At 39.2% G+C, this 23105-nt stretch overlaps 1 protein-coding gene across 2 annotated transcripts in view; it reads left to right on the top strand.

The window, feature by feature from the left end:
* Positions 1-23105, top strand: part of DOCK11 (dedicator of cytokinesis 11) — a 190352-nt gene that overhangs the window by 62933 nt on the left and 104314 nt on the right. For both annotated transcript variants that reach the window (XM_049872652.1, XM_049872651.1), the window contains exons 7-11: positions 9868-10002; positions 12694-12871; positions 13263-13342; positions 14625-14708; positions 22282-22422. In XM_049872652.1, coding sequence (XP_049728609.1) covers positions 9868-10002; positions 12694-12871; positions 13263-13342; positions 14625-14708; positions 22282-22422 — 618 coding nt within the window. The remainder of the gene's footprint in view (positions 1-9867; positions 10003-12693; positions 12872-13262; positions 13343-14624; positions 14709-22281; positions 22423-23105) is intronic.

Below are 23105 nucleotides of genomic sequence, written 5' to 3'. Positions count from 1 at the left end.
GACACAAAAACAGAAACTCCAAGTTGAAGCTAGAAGCTGTGTTTTAGGGTAAATTGTTAGTATATTAACAGAGGTCCTTTCCTCTGGGGAACGCTTTTGACTCCTTAGTTGAAATGTTACCCTGATTGGCATATTGTATATTAAATCAACTTCAATCAATTTCTTAAAAAAGATATATGATTTTGTACTAGTTGTCTTTATTTTTCCCAGAAGTGCTTGCGGAGTATCCCCATTGTTGGTTGAGAAACTAGCCCCAAGGAGCCCAGGCTGCAGGAGAGCTGCTAATGGAGTCACCCTTCACGTGCCTGAGCACTTCCTTTGCTTGAGGAGGATGCTGGCATTGTGCAGCACTTGTAGAAGCTCTGTGGGTTGTCTGCGATCTGGCATTGTGCAGCACTTGTAGAAGCTCTGTGGGTTGTCTGCGATGAAGCGAACTGCAGTGACTGTTTTACTCAGAGCTTATAATTTGCTTTATTCTTGATGTTCATGTTAGAACAGGACATACCTTATCGTATGTGATTAATTTCCTTAATTTGTAATTTCTAGTTAATGACAGCACCCCTCCCCCCCAATGCCAATCTTCAATTCCCAGAAAAGTATTAGAAATTGAAGATATCATAGAGAATAAACAACTCCTTTGGCAGAAACTCCAATCTGAAGAGAAGCCTATTCATTTACAATCTCTCTTTCTCACGTAGCTGCTAGAGACATGTGGTTTCTTCAGCTTCTTTCCATATCAGTAAAGGAATTCAGTGTAGACAAGATAGCTATGATGTAGAACATGACCTTCCTCTGGTATTTAGAACTATTTTCCCTGAGGGATATAATGATATATGGAATAGGGAAGAATCTGATCTTGAGGGTTTTTTTTTTTAAAGTGATTTTTCATTAAAACAACAATAACAGTGACAAAACTACAGATTCTTGGCCAACCCCTAGGACACCCACCTTTATGCATCTTTTTGGCTCAGTTTGGCTACGTTCCTCTTGCTCCCTCCTCCCCATTCTCAGCAATTAAACATTGAAATGCCTTGGTATATTATCGGGGCTGCAAGTTCAACTGCTTGATGTATGACTCATTCCTGGTGCCCTTTCATATATATATGTAATTTTTTTTTGCACAAAAGAGAACCCTTTGTTATATATCCAGAGTCCAAAAGCCATCGCTTACTCTTTGACTGTTACAGGAGGGCTTTTTCCTCTCTCCACTGGGAGAATAACAAATCAAAAGAAAATTTTACCTAAGAAAGCACACATGACGTTAAAATAATTGCTGGAAGGCCAAGGTCACTATGTTTATTGGAACAAAAGGAAGAGAAAATACTTTATTTTTGATAACTTAGTCCAATATTCTTCTGAGCTCTAGCAGACTTCCACAGTTAACACATGGATTACACTCATATACGGGATTTCTCACTAATTTGTTTTTTTTTGTTTTGTTTTTCCTCATCCATGGATCACTGTTTAAAAACCATTTACTGGGTGTCTTCTGTGTGCCAGACACTGTTAGAAAACAATGAACTCATCACATATATATTGAATGCCTTATTAGTACAAGGTGTCAGCTTTGTGGAGAGTAGAAATAAGGGTAAAATGTGAAGCTCAAAATCTATTTGGGGAGGTAATATACACACAGTAAAAATAATTGTTTAAAGATGCTACAGAGACCAAGTGCTATATGAGTCCAGATCATTGTGCGAAGACTTCCTGAAGGAGGTGGGGCCTCAAAGGACCAGTACAAGTTGCCTCTCGAGTCAGTTCCAACTCCTGGGAATTCCACGTGTGTCAGGGTAGAACTATGCTCAATAGGGTTGAAAATGGCTGTGATATTTTGGAAGTAGATCACCAGGTCTTTCTTTGGAGGCTCTTCTGGGTGGACTCAAACCTCCCAACCTTTCAGTTAGCAGCGAAGTATGTTAACCATATGCACCACCTAAGGACTCCGCCTTGAAGGAAAGGAATCAGAAAGGAGAAGGTAAGTGTGGCAGGCAGTATGTGCGTCAGGTGAAGTTGGGGAGTCAGGGGAGATGAAGTTGGTTTGGTTATTTGGTATTTCTCTGTTCCTCAGTTTCTCCTCTGTAACACAGGGGTGATAATAGTACTTACCGCACAAGGTTGTTATGAGGGTTGAATGATACAATATGAGGAAAACTCTCAGCCAGAAAGTGCAACACAGTAAGCACTCTACAGAGGATTTTAGCAATTTTTATTTTATATTATTAGTAGGATTGTAGGAGGGCATTGGATGCCAGGATCAGGCATGTGCTCTTGATCACAGATAATTGAGGGTTGTTGAAAGTGTGAGCAGGGCCATGACATGCTGAAATCAATCTGATAGAATAATATATCTGCAATGAGCAAGATGTATTGCAGATTTCCCCTACTAGACTTTGCTACAAACTAAAGAGTTAAAAAATCTTCAGTGCCCAGAAATAGTAGAATTATTGAGGAAAAGAACAAGGGGACACTGTGTGGTTTAAAGTCAGGAAAGGTGTGTGTCAGGGTTGTATCCTTTCACCATACTTACTCAGTCTGTATGCTGAGCAAATAATTCAAGAAGATGACATATATGAAGAACGGGGCATCAGGATTGGAGGAAGACTCATTAATAACCTGCTATATGCAGATGACACCGCCCCGCTTGCTGGAAGTGAGGAGGCCTTGAAGCACTTACTGATAAAAATCAAAGCTATAGCCTTCATATGGATTACACTTCAACATAAAACAAAAATCCTCACAACTGGACCAAGAAGCAACATAATGATAAATGGAGAAAAGTTGTCAAGGATTACATTTTACTTGGATCATGATCAACACACATGGAAGCAGCAGTCAAGAAATCAAAGGACGTGTTGCATTGGGCAGTTCTGCTGCAAAGGACCTCTTTAAAGTGTTGAAAAGCAGAGATGTCTCCTGAAGGACTAAGGTGCACGTGAACCAAGCCATGGTGTTTTCAATCGCCTCATTTGCATGCGCAAGCTGGACAATGCATAAGGAAGACCAAAGAAGAATTGATGCCTTTGAATTAAGGTCCTGGCAAAGAATATTGAATATACTACGGAGTGCCAGAAGAATGAGCAAATCTTTCTTTGAAGAGGTACAGCCAGATTGCTCCTTAGAAGCGAGGATAGCGAGACTACATTTCACATACTTTGGACATGTTATCAGGAGGGACCAGTCCCTGGAGAAGGACATCATGCTTGATAAAAGTTGAGGGTAAGCGAAAAAGAGGAAGACCCTCAGCGAGGTTGATTGACACAGTGGCTGCAACAATGGGCACAAACATAGCAACTGTTTTGAGGATGGTGTGGAACCAGGCAATGTGTTGTTCTGTTGTACGTAGGGTCGCTATGAGTCAGAACCCACTTGACGGCACCTAACAGCAACAACATTTGATTTTTAAAACGTTTCACAGAGGTTAAGACTATGTAGAATACTAAAACTTGGTAGGACTGTAAAGTGATATGGTGGAGAGAGATGAATGAAAAATTAGGTTGCTAACCCAGTGATGGAGGTTCTTTAACAGGATGAAGTTTCTGACATTCCGGTATAATTAACTGCAACCCAGTTGTCTAGTAAGTTCTTGTGGTTTTCTTCCCCATTGTTTTTTTCATCCTTGCCTTGGAACAGCTCTGAGACCCAGTATGTCTCTTGCTCTGCCGCTCTCTCTTTTTCCTTGCTGACTTTTTTATTCTCATCAGTCTGAGACATTAGTCAAGTAAATCTCCCACCACCCCAATTCTACATTGCTCCTGGTCTGCCTACCCTACCTCTCAACCTTTGGAGCACCCTTTCTCAGGGCTTCTCGTTCATATAATTTAGCAGTAATGTCCCTCTAGGTAACACACTGGTACATACGATTAATGTGCTCTGCTACTAACTGCAAGGATGATAGTTCAAGCGCACCCAGAAGTACCTAGGAAGAATGGTCTGACAATCTACTTCTCAGAAATCAGTCATTGAAAACCCTGTGGAACGCAGTTCTGCTCTGACACACATAAGACCACCATGAGTCGGAGTCAGTTCGATGGCAACTGCTTGGTTGTCAGATGGTACACTTAGGTAAATACTCTGGAGATTTGTTATATAAAATGATAAAAGGCTTTCCTACTTTGAGGATACCACACGGTCAAACTTTCCTGCCTTTTTTTCATCTTTGATTCAACTAAGTGACAAAAGGCCTTCGTTTCTGCCTAAGAAAGGTAAAGGTTGAAAAGGTTACCATCCACAGACTTTGGGGCCTTCAAGAAACTTGGTGGGCCCTGATCCCAGAAATCATTGCTTCTGGCTTCCTCCTTGTTTTCTTCTTCTACGTGGACTGAGTAGGCTACTTACTTGTCAGGGTCCATGTTCCTCACTTTGAGTCAAGTGGGTAATTTTCAGCTGTATTCACCAGATTAGAAAAAGGAAAAATGATAAAGGAAAGGAAGAGAAGAAATATGGACATAAGAGAGAAACACCATTCTACTGGATGAAACTACTGGCGAATCTGGGTATTTATGCATTCATTCGTCATTCTTTTTGCAATTTTTGAGTCCAGGTGCTGTTAGAGGTACTGCGGATACAGCAGTAGATGAGACATGGACCTTAACAATCTACAGGAGACCGTAAATAAGTAAACATATAAATGAATAAGAATATAATTCTATGAAAAAGACAAAACGTATTGCTATTAAAAGGGCAGGTGATCATAGAAGGCCTCTCAGAGGAGGTGACATTCAAGCTAAAACCTAATAGAAGGGAATGAACTCTATGGATATGTAAGGGAAGAGGACCAAGAAGTACAAAGGCATTGAAGGAGCTTGCATGGGGCGTTTATGGAGCAGTTGATAAGTCAGAGGAGCCCTGGTGGCATAGTGGTTAAGTGTTCGACTGCTAACTGAAAGGTTGGTGGTTTAAGTCCATGGGAGAATGATATGGCATTCCGCTTCCGTAAGGGTTACAGCCTTGGAAACCCTATGTGTAGTTCTACTCTGACCTGTAAAGTCACTATGAGTTGGAATCGACTCGACAGCAACGGGTTTGGTATTTTGGTTTTTCGTAAGCTAGTGTAGCTGGGGTAGTCGGATGCCAGTTCATATGGAGCATTCCAGGCTATGGTGAGGATTCTGGAATTTATTCTAACCTTGATGATAAGCCAGTGGAGGGTTGGGTGAGATTCTCTTTGTATGTCACTGTGGTATGGTTCTGATCACAGTTCTACCACTGACTTGCCTGGGTGAACTGGAGTGAGCTCTTTGTCCCTCAATTTGCTGTTATGTAAAATGTAAATAATGATATTTATTTCCAAGGGACATTAAAAGAATTAGCTACTGGTTACAAACGACTTGGGGCCTTTAAATGAAAGATATGATGTAGAGTAAATACTACTGTTCCATATAGTCATTATTTTAACACCTGTCTTCTTTTTGAAATGCAAAAAAAAAAAAAAAAATGGTGGACTTATGCCCTAAATAGTTACATCTTGAAAAAATTTTGAATGTCAGGGAAGGTATGTTTCTGATTTCGCTTTTGGTTCCATATAAGAGATTTAGGATACTCTTTTCTTCTTTGAAAGGCACCATGAAAGCTTCCTAGAATTTGAAACCCAACATATATCATAGAATGTTGGAATGAGAGGAGATCTTAGAGATCTCACGGATCTGTTGTTGGGGTCAGAGCCTGATTTCTATATAAACTCATTGCCCTTGACTCGATTCCAACTCATAGCGACCCCAGAGGACAGAGTAACTGCCCCATAGAGTTTCCAGGGAGCGCCGGGTGGATTCGAACTGCTGACCTTTTGGTTAGCAGCCGAGCTCTTAACCACTACGCCACCAGGGTTTCCAAATTCTATAGAGAGGTGACTTATTGAAAGATTCTTTATTGTGTAAACTGCATGCTTTTAGTGTGTTTGAAATGGCTGGCGAGGGTAGCTTCTCTCCTAGCAAGACTGCTATGTTATTTGTTCAATTTTGATATAATTATTTATAGATTCTTAAAAAAAGATCTTACTATCTGGTCTGATCCCATAGTTTTACAAGTGAGGAAACTGAGGCAGGCTCAGAAAGAAACAGTCATGGGGACAGTTTCACTGCTGGTTAGGAGGAGAGTCCAGATGAGAACTGAAGTCTCATGCTTTTTCAGCCATCTGCACCCTCCATGTTTACTGTGCTGTCTCCCAGATCCATAAGCTGCCCACCTCAGTGTCACATTGAGATGTAATTGCAATTTTAGAGGAAGCGATTTACTGTAATTTCAGATCCCTTTCCATCTCTGTTGTAATGACATGCTTTGCTAATTCTTGAATCGTCGGCTCCTACAAAATGTCTCTGCTTGGTAAGGCAGCTGTGCATGAAAGAAAAAAAAATTAGCAGAGTATAATTTGACTCTATGCCACAAAATATTTTGCTCTCTGTTTTCCTTTCCTCTGCCCCTCTCTTTGTTGCTGGCTATGAACCCTGCAGATGGATTCTACAGATAATACCACTGAAGCTATAGATTTCTTTAGATTTGGTTATAGTTCAGATTCTAATCTGGTTTAATGTTTTCATATTAATTTATATCTGGAAAATGTGTTTGAATTTTTGTCATACATACTTATTGTAATAACTTTTTAAAAAGCAGTGTTTTGTATAATATATAAAAAAATATATAAGCACTCTGTAAATGTTTTGCTCATTTGAAATGAGCTCAGCATATAATTTTAGGTCTTTTATTCCCCTTGTTTTAATAATAGATGTGAACCACTGTCATGAAAAAAAAAAGCAAATGTATGTATATAGTCACCACTATGATTAGTATTTTCCTTGTATATTAATCCAGATTTTTTAAAATTATAGCTCCAGTAAACAGAAATGTGGGTAAATGAGATATGAGAAGTTATATATACGCTTTCTGTACCTTTGTATTGTAATGCAATAACCTTCACTCGATTGGCATTGAAAAACAAATTGATATTTTCTGCTTGGACTCTTTTCTGTTGATACCATATACCCATGTGGCCACTTCCTGAAATAGAAGCTGTAGCATTTACCAGTCTAACTTGTTAGGGTATTCCTCGCCCTGGTATATTTTTGTCATTCATTCAAAAATCAATGATACTTGGGATGCAGACCTCAAATTCTCATAAAAAGACCAGACTTAATGGTCTGACTGAGACTAGAAGGGCCCCAGTGGTCATGGCCCCCAGACCTTCTGTTGGCCCAGGACAGGAACCATTCCCAAAGCCAACTCTTCAGACAGGGATTGGACTGGACAATGTGTTGGAGAGGGATGCTGGTGAGGAGTGAGCTTCTTGGATCAGGTGGACACTTGAGACTATGTCGGCATCTCCTGCCTGGAGGGGAGATGAGAGGGTAGAGGAGGTTAGAAGCTGCGAAAATGGACACGAAAAGAGAGTGGAGAGAGAGAGCGGGCTGTCTCATTAGGGTGAGAGTAATTGGGAGTATGTGGCAAGATGTATATAATGTTTTTATGTGAGAGACTGACTTGATTTGTAAACTTTCACTTAAAGCACAATAAAAATTATTAAAAAAAAATGATACCCAAGTCAAAGATAACTACAAGCATCATTATTTTTACTGGCTTTCCCAAAAAGAAACACCCCCTGACATGTGTCTGTATTTTACTTGTCCATTCTATGGGGAGACAAATTGTTGATGTTTCATTTACTGTGCCAGAAGTTTAGTTTGCAAGAATGCCCTTGCCGAATAATACACTTTCCATACTTAAAATACAGGGATCATACTGGATAATCAGATGGGTGATTGAAAATGGCAAGCTTAAATCTTAAAGCAAAGTTCTGCGAGTAAGACAAGATGCTCAGGAATGCATTTCCTTTCTTTCTTTTTTTTTTAACTGTACTTTAGATAAAGGTTTACAGAACAAACTAGCTTTTCATTGAACAATTAGTACATACATTGTTTTATGACATTGGTTACCAGCCCTGCAACATGTCAACACTCTCCCTTCTCGACTTTGGGTTCACTATTAACCAGCTTTCCTGTCCCCTCTTACCTTCTCATCCTTGCCGCTGGGCTGGTGTGCCCATTTATTCTTATTTTGTTTTATGGGTCTGTCTAATCTATAGCTGAAGAGTGAACCTCAGGAGTGACTTCATTGCTGAGCTAAAACAGTGTTTGGGGGGCCATACTCTCAGGGTTTCTCCAGTCTCTGTCAGGATAGTAGATCTGGTCTTTTTTTTGTGTGTGTGAGTTAGAATTTTATTCTACATTTTTCTCCATCTCTGTCCTGGACCCTGTATTGTGATCCCTGTTAGAGCAGGCTGTGGTGGTAGCCGGCTACCATCTAGTTGTTCTGGACTCAGTCTGGTGGAGGCTGTGATTGTCCAAAGGTCCATTAGTCCTTTGGACTAATCTTTCCCTTGTGTCTTTGGTTTTCTTCATTGTCCCTTGCTCCAGATGGGGTGAGACCAGTGGAGTATCCTCGATTGCTGCTCACAAACTTTTAAGGCCCCAGATGCTACTCAAGTGGGTGGAATGTAGAACATTTTCTTTATAAACTGTTACGCCAACTGAGCTAGATGTTCCCCAAGACCATGGTCTCCTCAGCCCAGTAATTCAGCCCCTCAGGGAGTTTGGGTGAGAATGCATTTTCTTTCTTCTTCTTCTTTTTTTTTATTTTGATTTTCTTCTGTATCTGAGTTTATTTTTCCTCTCTTCCTTTCCTTGCCTCTCTTGTGTCTTCTTTGCTGTCTCTCCCCCCCCCTTTTTTTTTTTTTTGCATTTTCTTAATTATCACCAAGAGACTATTTCCTAGTCTTCCCTTCTGATCTAAAAATGGTTTTAAACTCATCATCCTGGGAGATTGCAACTGGAATAAGCTCTACCACTCACTACGACACTTGGCCATAGCTTGCTGTATATGACTTATTGAAAGAGAGGCATAGGTTCATCAGAGCATTCTTAATCACCTTCTCTCACCTCCTTCGTCAGGGTCCAGGGTTCTGTTTTTAGGGAGAATAGAGCCAGCATGAACACATCGGGTAGTGTTGGTCCTTTTCTCCATTCCTGTGGGCTTTGCTGAGAGGTATAGCAACAGACTGAAGCTTAACTACTGTGAATCCCTAACTCCCAATGAATGATACTGTCTTATTGGACCTACTGATTCAAATCTCAACATTTAGGCCACTCAACAACAACTGGTAAGCAGCTAATAACACTCAGTTTTCCCTGTGAGTGAATTATAAGCTGGACTTTCAGAAAGGGAGATGCTGCTACAGTGTAGGGGAGTGCAGGTGAGATGTAAATATATAATATGGGTGTGTGTGTGTGTGCGTGTGTGTATGTATTATTAGTATATATGTATATACACATCATACATTTGGATTTGTGGTCATGTGAACAAAAATAGAGTCCAACCACAGCTTGCAATTAAATGGTTAAAGTATTCTATAGTGAAATGGTCAGGGATTCAGATATAAAAATGCTTTATAAAGTGTTATTCTTTACCCCCTCCCCCACCCCCACCATTGCCACCAAGTCGACTCTCATATTTACCTTAAAATAGGACAGAGTAGAACTGCCCCATAGGGTTCCCAAGGAACAGCTGGTGGATTTGAAATGCCAACCTTTTGGTTACAGGCCATAGCTCTTAACCCCACTGTGTCACCGGGGCTCCTTTAAAGTGTTAAGTATCTGAATTATTGTTCTTTTCTAGATGTGTGATCAACTGAGGGCAAATCGCTTGGCTTCAAAGTCTCTATCTTAAAAGAAAAATGAAGATGGTTATAATTTTTAACAGCTTCTCAGGGTTGTCTGAAGAGTGTCCAGATAGAAAGCCTAATAGACTGTTTTTAGATCGAAGAAACTGTTTAAGTCCAATGTATATGTGACAAGTGGATCATTGGTGGTTTTTCCCCCGTAGGTATTCAAGAGGCGGTATTTTTACTTAACCCAGCTTCCTGATGGCTCATATATTCTTAATTCCTATAAAGATGAAAAAAATTCAAAAGAATCTAAAGGTTGCATCTACTTGGACGCCTGCATTGACGTTGTTCAGGTAGGGTTATGAAGGTAATCTGTTTCTCTTCCTTCAGGGAAAGTATTGATGGACTGTTAAGAACCTCATCGTTGTTCTGTCTTGGTTAATGCCATCTTCATCCACCAAAACATCCATACTAGTAACCTCAGAATCCCCTTTGATGCCCCACTCTCACTCATGTTTACCAAGCGCTTTTGAGTCTGGCTCCAAAGTTCCTCTTGAATCTTCTAACCTTCTTTCCATTCTCACTGTCGTTTTTCTGGGTCTTCCTTTTATCCCCTTTTACCTAGAGCCTTGCTTTTTGATTGGTTGTTCTGGTCCAATCCATCTTTTACGCTGTCTTCCTAAGACATAGATTGGCTTCTTCACTTCTTTACTCAAAAGCTTCTGGCTCTTGATTTATTGTCTTATGGGGTGAGATCTAAAGATTTTAACATGGCGTTTTAGGCCTGCAGTGATTTGGCCTTATCCTACTCTCTAGTCTCGTCTCCTTTGCATTCTTACGCTCTGTGATCTTAGCCATACCAAGCCAAGCACTCCAGAGAGTTTCACACATATGTGGCTTTCCTGCCATTGTTTTTTTTGGGGGGGCTTGGCATATACTTTCTCCTTCTGTTCCTATTTGAACCTTATCTTTTAAGACTCTGCTCAAATGCCACTTCTACATTGAAATGTTTTCTATTTCCTTCCTCACTCTTATGCCTACCTAGTTGGAATTTAGCTCCACTTCCCTTGTGCTACCACTTTGCTTTTTCCTTGATCACGTTAACTGAATCACACTCTAATTTATGGTTCATTACGCACATTCTATTTTGAATTACAGGGAGCACGTATTATTCATTTCTGTGTCCCCCATAGTATTTAGCCATGCTATGCACACAGTAGGGCTTTAACAAATGTTTGTTGCTTCGAATCAATAGGATACGGAGGGGGCATGAACAAAGACAGGGTGAGAAACAGAGCAGAGAGACTACCCAAATAAGAAGTTGATTGACCAAGAGCTAGGAGCCATTACTATAGAGCCAGGGTGGCATAGCAGACTAGAAAGAGCACTGAGCTGATTAGGAGTATGAAGATATTGGTTCAACACCTTGAGGCTACCTGAATCTTAATTTTCTGAACTGTATAAAAAACTGTAGAGTGGGGATTAATGAAGTCTATATACTCTTTAATAAAGTCTGTATACTCTTTTTGGTCCCTGGGTGGCACAAACCGTCAGGGCTCAACTATTAACCTAAAGGTTGGCAGTTTGAACCCACCCAGTGGTGCCAAGGAAGAAAGGCCTGGCAATCTGCTTCCCTAAAGATTACAGCCAAGAAAACCCCATGGAGCAGTTAAACTCTGTACCACATGGGGTCGCTATGAGTTGGAATGGACTCTAGGGCAATGAGTTTGGGTTTTGTTTTTTATGTACCTGTCAAACAAGGGAAACCCTGGTGGCATAGTGGTTAAGAACTACGGCTGCTAACAAAAAGGTCAGCAATTCAAATCCACCAGGCGCTCCTTGGAAACCCTATGGGGCAGTTCTACCCTGTCCTATAGGGTCATTCTGAGTTGAAATCAACTCGACGGCAGTGGGTTTGGTTTCGTTGTTTTGGAGCAAACAAGTGTTCTGAGGATCAAATCAGAAAGCATTTTAAAAAGTATAAAGATCTACTTGAATAGAAAGTAAATTTTTAATTTAGAACAGCTTTCTTCTCTTATTGGAAGAAAGAGGGCACAACACAACTTTCAGATTTTCTCCATTAGCTTTAGTCACAATTGACCTTCCTTTATAGTTCTCCCAAGATCTGCTTTCCTGTCTATTTTTATGATTCCCCTCCCAAATGTTTCCAAATTCATAAATCTTTATAGCTTACAAGAGCAGCTTAATTTCATCCTTCACTATACTTTGAAGATGAGAGGAGGAACTTTCCAGAATTTGAATAATGACCATGCGTGGAAAATTATTGATTCATGAGCCTTGTTTTGAAATGAATGCTGAGCTGTTTGGGAGGAGGATAGGGTGTCATGTCTTTTGACATGACAAAGGAGGTAGTGATGTAAAAGAATGTATCCTTATGTTTGAAGAAAGAAGATGCTTTTATTTTTCTTCTATTTGGGATAAGCCACTTCCATATTATTACTGCGAGTCACAATTTCACATAACCAAGTACAGCCTTTTAAGCTATTAAGATATATTTCATATTATGCATGTGAATTAGATATCTGTAATTAGGTATGCATGTGAATTAGGTATCTATGATGCATTTTATGGTGTGATATAAAGCAAGTATTAGATTTGTTTCAGGTCATGTTTAATTTTGTTTTGAAGAGCTGATTTTGAATTTCTACGAATACTCAAGGAAAACTTTTTAGACGGGGTGTAAATAGTAAAACGTTTGTTTCCTTTTATGGTGGTAGTTTGATCTTCTAAATGTGAAGGATGCCAAAAGGCCATATGTGATAATACTTACTCAAAAAGCAGTATTTTATGCCAGCTTTGTACATATTACACAGTCCTCAGTACCAAGGCAAACAAAAAAAGATGTGTTTACATGGCCCATCGTCATTTTGGAGCTTATGCTTCTTGGTGAAAGAAGCAATTATTTCATGAAAGTATTGACGCACATATGTGCTGAGCTGAGGTAAAAATAAATAAACTAATGATATCTAATATTAAGATGGCAACTAAACTAACTGAACACATGCTTTTTTTCCCCCCTCTAGTGCCCCAAAATGCGCCGTCATGGTTTTGAACTCAAGATGTTAGATAAGTATAGCCATTATCTGGCTGCTGAAACTGAGCAGGAAATGGAGGAATGGTTGATAACTTTGAAAAAGATAATTCAGATCAATACCGACAGTTTAGTGCAAGAGAAAAAGGAAACAGTAGAAACAGCACAAGGTCAGAATTTTTCAATGATTCATTATTGAAGTAAAACCCTTGTCTTTAATCCATGGGAATGTCCTTTGTGCAGGGTAAATATAGAGCTCTGCACCTTGAATGCTGACCTGCTTCTTCATTACAAATGACTCTGAAGGTTGATGGATATTTTCAAAGAGTTGATGCTGCATGGACTCTGACATATGAAATATGACCAGACTAAAACGGATAGGAAATTCATGGCAGATTTTCAAAAGTCCATTAAAGTGTTCCCTATGCTTTCATAATCAAAATTCTTTGCAGTAAATCCAGTCGGGGAGGATGGGGGTGGGAGAGATAGTTAAGATGTTCTTCTTAGGTGATTAGTAACGGCCTGTATGGTTTGGAACATCTGCTTTTAATGAATTTACAGATGATGAAACTGGCAGCCAAGGAAAAGCTGAGAACATCATGGCCAGCTTGGAGAGGAGCATGCATCCAGAGCTGATGAAGGTATATCTTTCTTGTGGCAACTTGCCTTCAACGGAGACAGTGCAGGATTAGCTATTGAAGTTTTAATGCTGGACTCCCTTTGGCAGTATCAATTCTAAGTTCAAAACCACAGCAAATTAGTGAAGGAAGTAGAAATTGTAAAAGAAAAGTTATAGTGCTAAAGCCAGATTTGTAAGTGCCAACTCTCAGTTTGGAAAAGCTTTCTTTTCTAGATACCAGAAAGCCCTTCCAAGGTTTTGTGACTTCATTAGTTTTATCTGCTTCTTGGGCAATTTAATTACTGTATGTCATTCATAAAATAAACACTCTTCTTTCAAGGGGCTGTTGATGAACATGATATCAATCTAATGATTTACATAAGTTAATTTCATATGTAAATCAAGTATTCTCTGTCTATATGAATATATATGTATATGTATATGAATTTCACCACATAGAGATTTGGGTGAGCAGATGTCATGTATACTATTTATATTTACTCTGCTCTTTGACATTTGAAATGAGCCAATTTTAAAATTTTAGAGGGTCATTATCAGGGATATTTTACTAGGATATGTATTTTACTGTGTGAACCCTGTTTTATAATCGATGAGGAGGTTATGGCCCATTTATCCATGTAAACCCTTGTTGGGCCTATTTATATTTTTATTTTATTCCTCTTTCTGGACTACTAAATTACACACATTTAACAATTCCTTTTTTTCTATTTTGAATGTACACCCCTCTCTCAAGTGTCAACAATAAGCTTCAAAGGTGTTTCCCAAAATTGAGGTGCACACGCATGGCCCCTGATCTAGGCTTTTTATGATTTTGTAGATTTTAGCCATATGCCCTCTTCAGTCTTTTGTCATTCCAGACCGTACAGCCCATTATGTCTTTCCTGAGGTGAAGGAATCAGAATTATATAGAACATTCCAGGTGAACACCATGGATCTATGGAAGCATCGTGTTTTCTCTTTCGTTTATTTCTCCTTTGTATCCAAAGTCTGTTGGATTCCTTTTTTGTACCTACTGCATACAGAACAATATTCTTGGTGTTATGAGAGACATAGAAAGTATAAGAGTCCGATCAGTAGCTTATCATGGGTCATAGTGACCGCAATATATCACTCCTTAGCCAAATAAGTATCTTAAATACATGGAAATGGAGAATGGTATATTTTTGAGGTTGTCTATTGCTAGTTCACATAAGCTATCTATTTAAACAGTGTTTAGTACTGTTTTGAAGAAAATAAAGTACTATTTGGCCGACTTTTGCATATTCTTTTTTTTTTAATTTTAGTATGGAAGAGAAACTGAACAGCTGAACAAACTCAGTAGAGGAGATGGAAGACAGAATCTCTTTTCTTTTGATTCTGAAGTTCAGGTATTAATGATACATGTCTTTAAGTACTCCTAGAATTGTTGCTTATTTAAATAAGCTACATCTTTGAAATGTCGAAGCACTGATTTTTGCACCATTGGGGAATATGGATTGCTTTATATTTGTCTAATTCACTTTGAACAGATAGCTTAACAACTAACTCTTCACTCAAGAGTGACTGTCACACATGCAAATAGTTTTTGGACCAAGTACATATCTGTTTTCTCAGTTCCCTGTACTCTTTTCACTTTGTTTCGCTCCTCAAAATATAGAAAGAACCCTTAAAGATGCTTTCAACACTCTTTTAACCCGTTAAATACAACTGATCTAGTGGCAGTATGTATCTGCAGGATAAAGAATACCAAGCCTTATGAAATGTATGATTTCTTTTTCACTTTTCACGTAGGCGTGTAGAACTGGGATGATTTTCATTTCTAGCTTTATCCTTCTTTAAAGGGAGGGTGGTGCAGGAAAGTGCAGGTTCATGGGGCAGTTCTACCCTGTGCTATGGGGTCGCTATGATTTGGAATTGACTAGATGGCATATAACAATGACAACAACATGTGCATATGTGTATTCAAACCTCTTTCATGACTGCTAGGTACTTTTTGCACTAAAATATATTCAGTTAATGTTTAATTCCATGATATTTTCTAATTAATTCTCCAGTGTTTTTTAAATGCAAAAAGTATATAGTGTGTAAGTATTATAAATATTTTCCTAACTGAAAATATTTAGTGAAAAAGTGAAATTACTTGAAGAAGACAGATTTTTTCTGTTTTCTTCTGTCTTGTTTCTATGTGAGATTCCTAATTTAAATCATTTTTTTATTTGAAATAGAAAAGTATGCATTATGTAAACATCGGAGGTTTTTTCCTTAATGAAAATTTTGAATAATTTGGAGATAAGTGATATTTTTTGGTTGTCATTTCTTTTTTCTTTGCTTTATTCAATTTCTTTTTTTAATAATTTATTTTATTTTGTGTTGTTGAAAATATACACAGCAGAACATACACCAATTCAGCCATTTCTACACACATACCATTCAGTGACATTGATTACATTCTTTGAATTCTACTACCATTGTCACGTTCCTTTTCCAAGTTGTTCCTCCTCCATTACCGGCAGACTCACTGCCCCCTAAGCGTCCTGTCTAACCTTTTGAGTTGCTGTTGTCAATTTGATCCCATTTAGTTGTTTTTTTTTTTTTAAAAAAGAGCACAGTGCTTAAGGCAGACACTCTTTGCTGGTTAAGCTAAACTATTGTTTGTTTTCAAGAAGACTTTAGAGGGGATATTTTTGGTTTAAGGATTAGGGTTTAAAGGTGATCTCAGTGCATTAGTTTCGGGGGTTCATCCAGCCTCAAGCTTCATAGTTTCTTAATTTACATTTTATTTTGTATCAGGTGGGAAAGTAAATCATCAAGAAGTAATTGCGGACATTTTTCCTTTGTAAAAATATCACATGGAAAAGAAAATCATTCAGAGAAATGGATTTTTGAAGTTTAATTTTTCTACCACAGTATTATATTGTTTTAGTGTGAGTTACATGATTTTTTAAAAAGTGAGAGTATAGCAGGCCTTGGGAATGTTAGTTCTAAGATACTACTCATTCAGAAGTGTACTTGTTCCAAGCATGTCTGAGCCTTTGATTTCCCCCAGATGATTGGGCTCTAATTGGACATGTCAGGCTCTTTCATTGTACACAAAGGAGCCAATTGACTGTGGTTGAAACTCAATCCACTGTCTTTAAAAATCTGTGGTGTAGTATTTTTGTGGTCATGGAGCTGAACTGATTTTATATTTGAGTTCTTTATCAATGAGCTACAGTGAGGGGAAAACTCAAAATTGTGATGAAGTTGTAAGAACAAGAAATTTAATGTTGATCATGAAAGGCAGCCTTGCCACAGAGAAAACCATATTGTCATGTATTGAGGACCCTTTCTAAGTGAAGTGTCAGCCTATAATTTCAGCCTTCTCTTTTGGCCACAGTTCAGTGTTTAGGGACATGTTTTTTAGCACTGACCTTAGAGATTAAGAAACCCTGACTGATGGGACAGAGGACTCAAACTTTGAACTACTAGGGAAGGGCCATATGTCCCAGAATTTACATTTGTAGGCCTCAGAAGGGAAAGGATTTGGGTGCTCGGGTGGTTTGATCCAGTTTCTCTTCACATTCCACTGTCTAAGACAGAAAGGAGAGCAGATAAATGGGCAGAAATAAGAATTGATTTCCATGGCAGTGAGTTGCCTCCAAGAGGGAGCTATCGAGCCCCACACAATTGTTATTTCTTTTATAGATAAATAGACTTGGGTGGGAGAGGGCTGTGGGGGAAATCATGATTTTAGGTACAAATATTATACTTTAGGCTTGTTTGAGGAGGATTTTGTCAGTAATACAGAGTAGGTCAGAACAGCTATAATTATCCACGATTCTTCAGGTACAATACCTGTTTTGGCTTGAATTACCTAGGTAATTGAGAAAACTCCTTGTGTTTCTTGGCTGGAGTTTCCCATTTTTGGCAGTATATTCTGCTCCAATTCACCCAATCACTTCCCGCCTACCATGTCTCTGGCCTTAATGAAAGTATTGTAAGTTGTCTCACAAGCTACACTTTCCTTCCCATTTGTGAACAGAATAAAAGCCTCTTCAGACATTCAGAATAAGCAGACGAACTTAGGTTGCCTTAGCCTTGCGAGCTAAGAAGATTTCTAGGAGTTTCTTTGAGGAGGCACAGATCCTCCCCTGCTAAAAGGAATTCCTTAACTCTCAAGACATTTTTAACTTTTTATTTTGAAATACTTATCATTTAAAAAATACATCTTTTATGGCAGCCAGGATACATCCCCCAGCTCTGTTAGAAACTGAGTGCAGTGTTTATCAGTTTCCTAGGCAGATGCTTCTCCCTCTGTTCATCATTTAAATGTAGGTGGTCCCCAGGGTCCCACCCTTGTCAGCCTTTTTACCTTCGATGCTGCCGACCCCCAAATCCAGATCTCCAACCCAGCCCTCTCCCATTTTTTCAGCCACCTACCTACATACAGTACCTTAAACTCAACATGTCCCAATCTGCACTCACCATCTCTACTCACCCTCCCCCCAGATCTGCTAGTCATTCTTATTTCACAACTAAGTGCATAACATCACTATCTACCCAGTCTCCCCAGTGAGAGGCCGTTGTGTTGTTCTTGACACCTCCCACTCCCATTCATGTCAATTTTGCCTCCTGCGTAGCTCATACAGGAAACAAACTCCCTCCCATCACAGGACATATGTACTCTGTACTATAAACAACTGAAAAAAAAGTAATGTCAGAAAAGTAAATCTGGGAAAGAGGACATAGTCTGTCAGGAAGTGTGCAGTTTTATAGGGAGTTAGGGATGGTCTCTCTGTGGAAGTGGGAAATGATCAGAGACTTGGATGAAGTGAGGAAGCAAGTCAGACAGCTATCTGGGGGAAGTTGTTTCTGATAGAGAACAGCAAGTGCAAAGGCCCTGAGGTAGCGTCCTGGAAAAATAACAAGGAGGCCAGTGTGGCTGGAACAATTGTTGCGTGACGTCGAGTTGATTCCAACTCACAGTGCCCTATAAAACAGGATGGAACTGCCCCATAGGGTTTCCAAGGCTGTAATCTTTTCAGGAACAGCTTTGCAGGTCTTTCTTCCCACGGTTCATGGGATGGTTAGAACCGCCAGTCTTTCAGTTAGCAACAAACACTTAACCATCGCTCCACCAGAGCTCCTGGCTGGGACAGAGGAGAAAAAAGGCAGGAGTGAGTGGTAGGAGATGACTTCTGAGGGGTGCGGGAGTTAGGAAGTCATGACATTGAGGGCTTTGTAGGACATGGTACTGACTTGTGGTACATTGACTTACATCAGACTCTTATCATCCCCCTCCACGATTTCACCATGAGTGTTTGAACCTTATTGCAAGAGCTCCACAAATGCTTGTTGAAAGAACAAATAAAAAAAAGTTTAAATGAAGAATGGCCAGAGCTGCCATTTTTACTTACGTTGTTAGGTACAGTCAAGTTGGTTCTGACTCATAGCGACCTTGTGTACAACAGAATGAAACACTGCCCGGTCCTGTGCCATCCTCACAATTGTTGCTATGTTTACAGAATGAAACACTGCCCAGTCCTTTGCCATCCTCACAATTGTTGCTATGTTTGAGCACATTGTTCCAGCCACTGTGCCAAACCATCTTGTTGAGGGCCATTCTCTTTTCCACTGACCCCCTACTTTACCAAGCATGATGTCCTTTTTTGGGGACTGGTTCCTCCTGACAACGTGTCAAAAGTATGTGAGACAAAGTCTTACCATTGTTGCTTCTAAGGAGCTTTCTAGCTGTACTTCTTCCAACACAGATTTGTTCATTTTTCTGGCAGTCCGTGGTATAGTCAATATTCTTCACCAACACCATAATTCAAAGGCGACAATTCTTCTTTGGTCTTCCTTATTCATTGCCCAGCTTTCCCATGCATGTGAGGTGATTGACAATACCATGGCACGGGTCAGGCGCACCTTAGTCCTGAAAGAGACATCATTGCTTTTGAAAGAAGTCTTTTGCAGCAGATTGACCCGATGCAGTATGTAGTTGATACCTTGACTGCTGTTTCCATGGGTGTTGATTGTAGATCCAAGTAAAATGAAATCCTTGACAACTTCAGTCTTTATCTTGATGTTGCTTATTGGTCCAGTTGTGAGGATTTTTTTTTTCTTTATGTTGAGGTGTAATCCATACTGAAGGATATAGTCTTTGATTTTCATCAGTAAGTGCTTCAAGTCCTCTTCACTTTCAGCAAAGAAGGCTGTGTCATCTGCATATTGCAGGTTGTTAATGAACCTTCCATCAATCCTGATGCCACGATATTCTGCATATAGTCTGACTTCTCTATTTGCTCAGCATACAGATTTAATAAGTATGGTGAAAGGTTACAACCCATACACGTACCTTTTCTGATTTTAAACCAATCAGTATCATCTTGTTCTGTCTGAATAACTGCCTCTTGATCTTTTTACAGGTTCTGCATGAGCACAATTAAGTGTTCTACAATTCCTATTCTCTGCAGTGTTATCCATAATTTCTTATGATCCACACAGTCGAATGCCTTAGCATAGTTAATAAAACACAGGTAACCATCCTTCTGGTATTCTCTGCTTTCAGCCAGGATCTATCTGACATCAGCAATGATACCCCACGTCCTCTTCTGAATCTGGCCTGAATTTCTGGCAATTCCCTCTTGATACACTGCTGCAGCTGCTTTTGAATGATCTTCAGCAAAATTTTGCTTGTGTGCAATATTAATGATATTGTTCGATAATTCATGTATTCTGTTGGATCACCTTTCTTTGAGATGGGCATGAATATGGATCACTTCCAGTCACTTAGCCAGGTAGTTGTCTTCCAGACTTCTTGGCATAGATGAATGAGCACTTCCAGCGTTGCATCCATTTGTTGAAACATCTCAGTTGGTGCTCCGTCAATTTCTGGAACCCTGTTTTTCCACAACGCCTTCATTGCAGCTTGAACTTCTTCTTTCAGCATCATCGGTTCTTGATCATAAGCTACCTCCTGAAATGGTTGAACTTCAACCAATTTTTTTTTTTTTGGTACAGTGACTCAGTGTTCATGCCATCTTTTTTTTTGTTTGTTTTTGTTCCCTTGCTGGGAGACAAATCCTTCCATCTTCTTTTGATGCTTCCCATGTCATTCAATATTTTGCCCATATAACCCTTCAATATTGCAGCTTGAGACTTGAATTTTTTCTTCAGTTTTTTCAGCTTGAGAAATGTTGAGTGTGTTCTTCCCTTTTGGTTTTCTAACTCTAGGTCTTTGCACATTTCATTGTAATACTTTGTCTTCTCGAGCCACCCTTTGAAATCTCCTTTTCAGCTCTTTTACTTTATCATTTCTTCTATTTACTTTAGGTGTTCTGTGTTCAAGAACTAGTTTCAGAGACTCTTGACATCCGTTTTGGTCTTTTTTTTTTCTTTTCTTTCATTAATGACCTCCTGTTTTCTTCATATATGGTGTTCTTGATGTCATACTGCAACTCATCTGGTCTTCGGTCACTAGTGTTCAGTGCGTCAAATCTGTTCTTGAGATGGTCTCTAAATTCAGGTGGGATATACTCAAGGTTGTACTTTGGTTCTCGTGGATGTGTTTTAATTTTCTTCAACTTCAGCTGAACTTGCATAAGAACAGTTGATGGCTTGTTCTGCAGTGGGCCCCTGGCCTTGTTCTGACTGATGATATTGAGGTTCTCCAGCCACTCTTTCTACCAAAAAAAAAGACAAAAAACCAAACCCAGTGCCGTCGAGTCGATTTCGACTCATAGCGACCCTATAGGACAGAGTAGAACTAGTTTCCGAGGAGCACCTGGCAGATTCGAACTGCCAACTCTTTGGTTAGCAGCCGTAGCACTTAACCACTACGCCACCAGGGTTTCAACTGTTTCTACAGATGTAGTCAATTTGATTGTTGTGTATTCCACCTGACAAGGTCTGTGTGTATAAAAATATATATATATTTTTTGTGTGTGTATAGTCGCTGTTTATGTTGTTGAAAAAAGATACTTCCAAAGAATAAGTCATTCGTGTTGCAAAATTCCATCATGCGATCTACAGTGTCATTTCTATCACCAATGTCGTATTTTCCAGCTACAAATCCTTCTTTGTTCCAACGTTCATGTTTCAATGACCAGTAATTATCAATTACCAGTGCATCTTAATTGCATGTTTGATCAATTTCAGACTGCAGGAGTTGGTAAAATCTTGAGTTTCTTTATCTTTGGTATTAGTGGTTGGTGTGTAAATTTGAGTAATAGTCATATTAACTGGTCTTCCTTGTTGGTAATATGGATATTATCCTGTCACTGACAGTCTTGTATTTCAGGATAGATCTTGAAATGTTCTTTTTGACAATGAATGTGATGCTGTTTTCTTTTCAATTTGTCATTCCTTGCATGGTAGACCATATGACTGTCCATTTCAAAATGGCCAATACCAGTCCATTTCATCCTCACTAATGCCTAGGCTATCTACAAGCATTCCATTTCATTTTTGATGACTTCCTGTTTTCCCTGATTCATACTTCATACATTCCATGTTCCTGTTATTAATGCATAATTGCAGCTGTTTCTTCTCATGTTGAGTTGTGCCACATCCCCAAACGAAGGTCCCCAAAGCTTTACTCCATATATGTCATTAAGGTCGACTGTACTTTGAGGAGGCAGCTCTTCCCCACAGTCATATTTTGAGTGCCTTCCAACCTGAGAGGCTCATCTTCCAGCACTGTATCAGATTATGTCCTGCTGCTAGTCATAAGGTTTTCACTGGCCAGTTGTTTCAGAAGTATATCACCAGGTCCTTCTTCCCAGTCTTTCTTACTCTGGAAGCTCCATTGAAACCTTTATACCAGTGGCATATCTTCCAGCATCACAGCAACACAAAAGCCACTACAGTACAAAAAACTGATGAATGAGTAGTGGATTTTTACTTATATAAAAAAAAAATAGGTCTACATTAATACTTTTTTTTTTTTCTTTTGGTCATGATTTATTATCTGTTTTGTAGAGGTTGGACTTTTCAGGAATTGAACCTGATATAAAGCCATTTGAAGAAAAGTGCAACAAGCGTTTCCTCGTAAATTGCCATGATTTAACTTTTAATATCTTGGGTCAAGTTGGAGACAATGCAAAAGGACCACCCACAAATGTACGTATGACCTTTTTCTTTTACCTCCATTCAACCAATGCATAAGGAAATGCCTTTTTTTATATAGCTATATAGCTGAGAATTAATTTGCTTTGTGAAAATTCTCCTTCTACATAGTATGATCAATTTGGCATGAAAGGATTTCATCCATCTCTTCCTTTTGCCAAAATATGCATATGTTTTCATCTTGAGAGGATTCATGAAAGTCTTACCTAATTGGAATAGCAGATTAGGGTAGGCTCTTGATCAAGAGGGGCCTGTCCCCAGAACCTGGAGAATCCTCAGATTTGTGAATTCTACCAGAGGTTCTGTTTTCTTCTGTGAAACTGACTCATATCCATGACCAAGGAACACCAGAGCTGTGCTTGGATGTAGATGCTGTGCAGTCAGCTAGGCTCCCTCACTATTCTCGTTGAGTGGGATCCCATTTGTTCCGCAGAGAAAACTCTTATTATTACCTGTTACAGGTTATTTGAGTTGCTTAGAAAAGGTTGAAATATAAATATAAAATCTTCAAAGAGATGTGTATTTTACGTTCACCTTTAATTTTGGTCCTAGTTTTGTCTTTTAACAATACCAACGGTGATGATAAATTCTCTTACAGATTGGCTGAAATGCACTAGTGGACTCTCTGTATGCAAAGGGTTAATCTTTATGCCATCTGGCATGAAATTGCTCTTTGT

Source organism: Elephas maximus, chromosome X, assembly GCF_024166365.1.
Source record: "Elephas maximus indicus isolate mEleMax1 chromosome X, mEleMax1 primary haplotype, whole genome shotgun sequence".
NCBI classification, from domain to species: domain Eukaryota; kingdom Metazoa; phylum Chordata; class Mammalia; order Proboscidea; family Elephantidae; genus Elephas; species Elephas maximus.
Note: the sequence above shows the minus strand (reverse complement) of the source record. Positions and strands in the feature narration are given on the sequence as shown.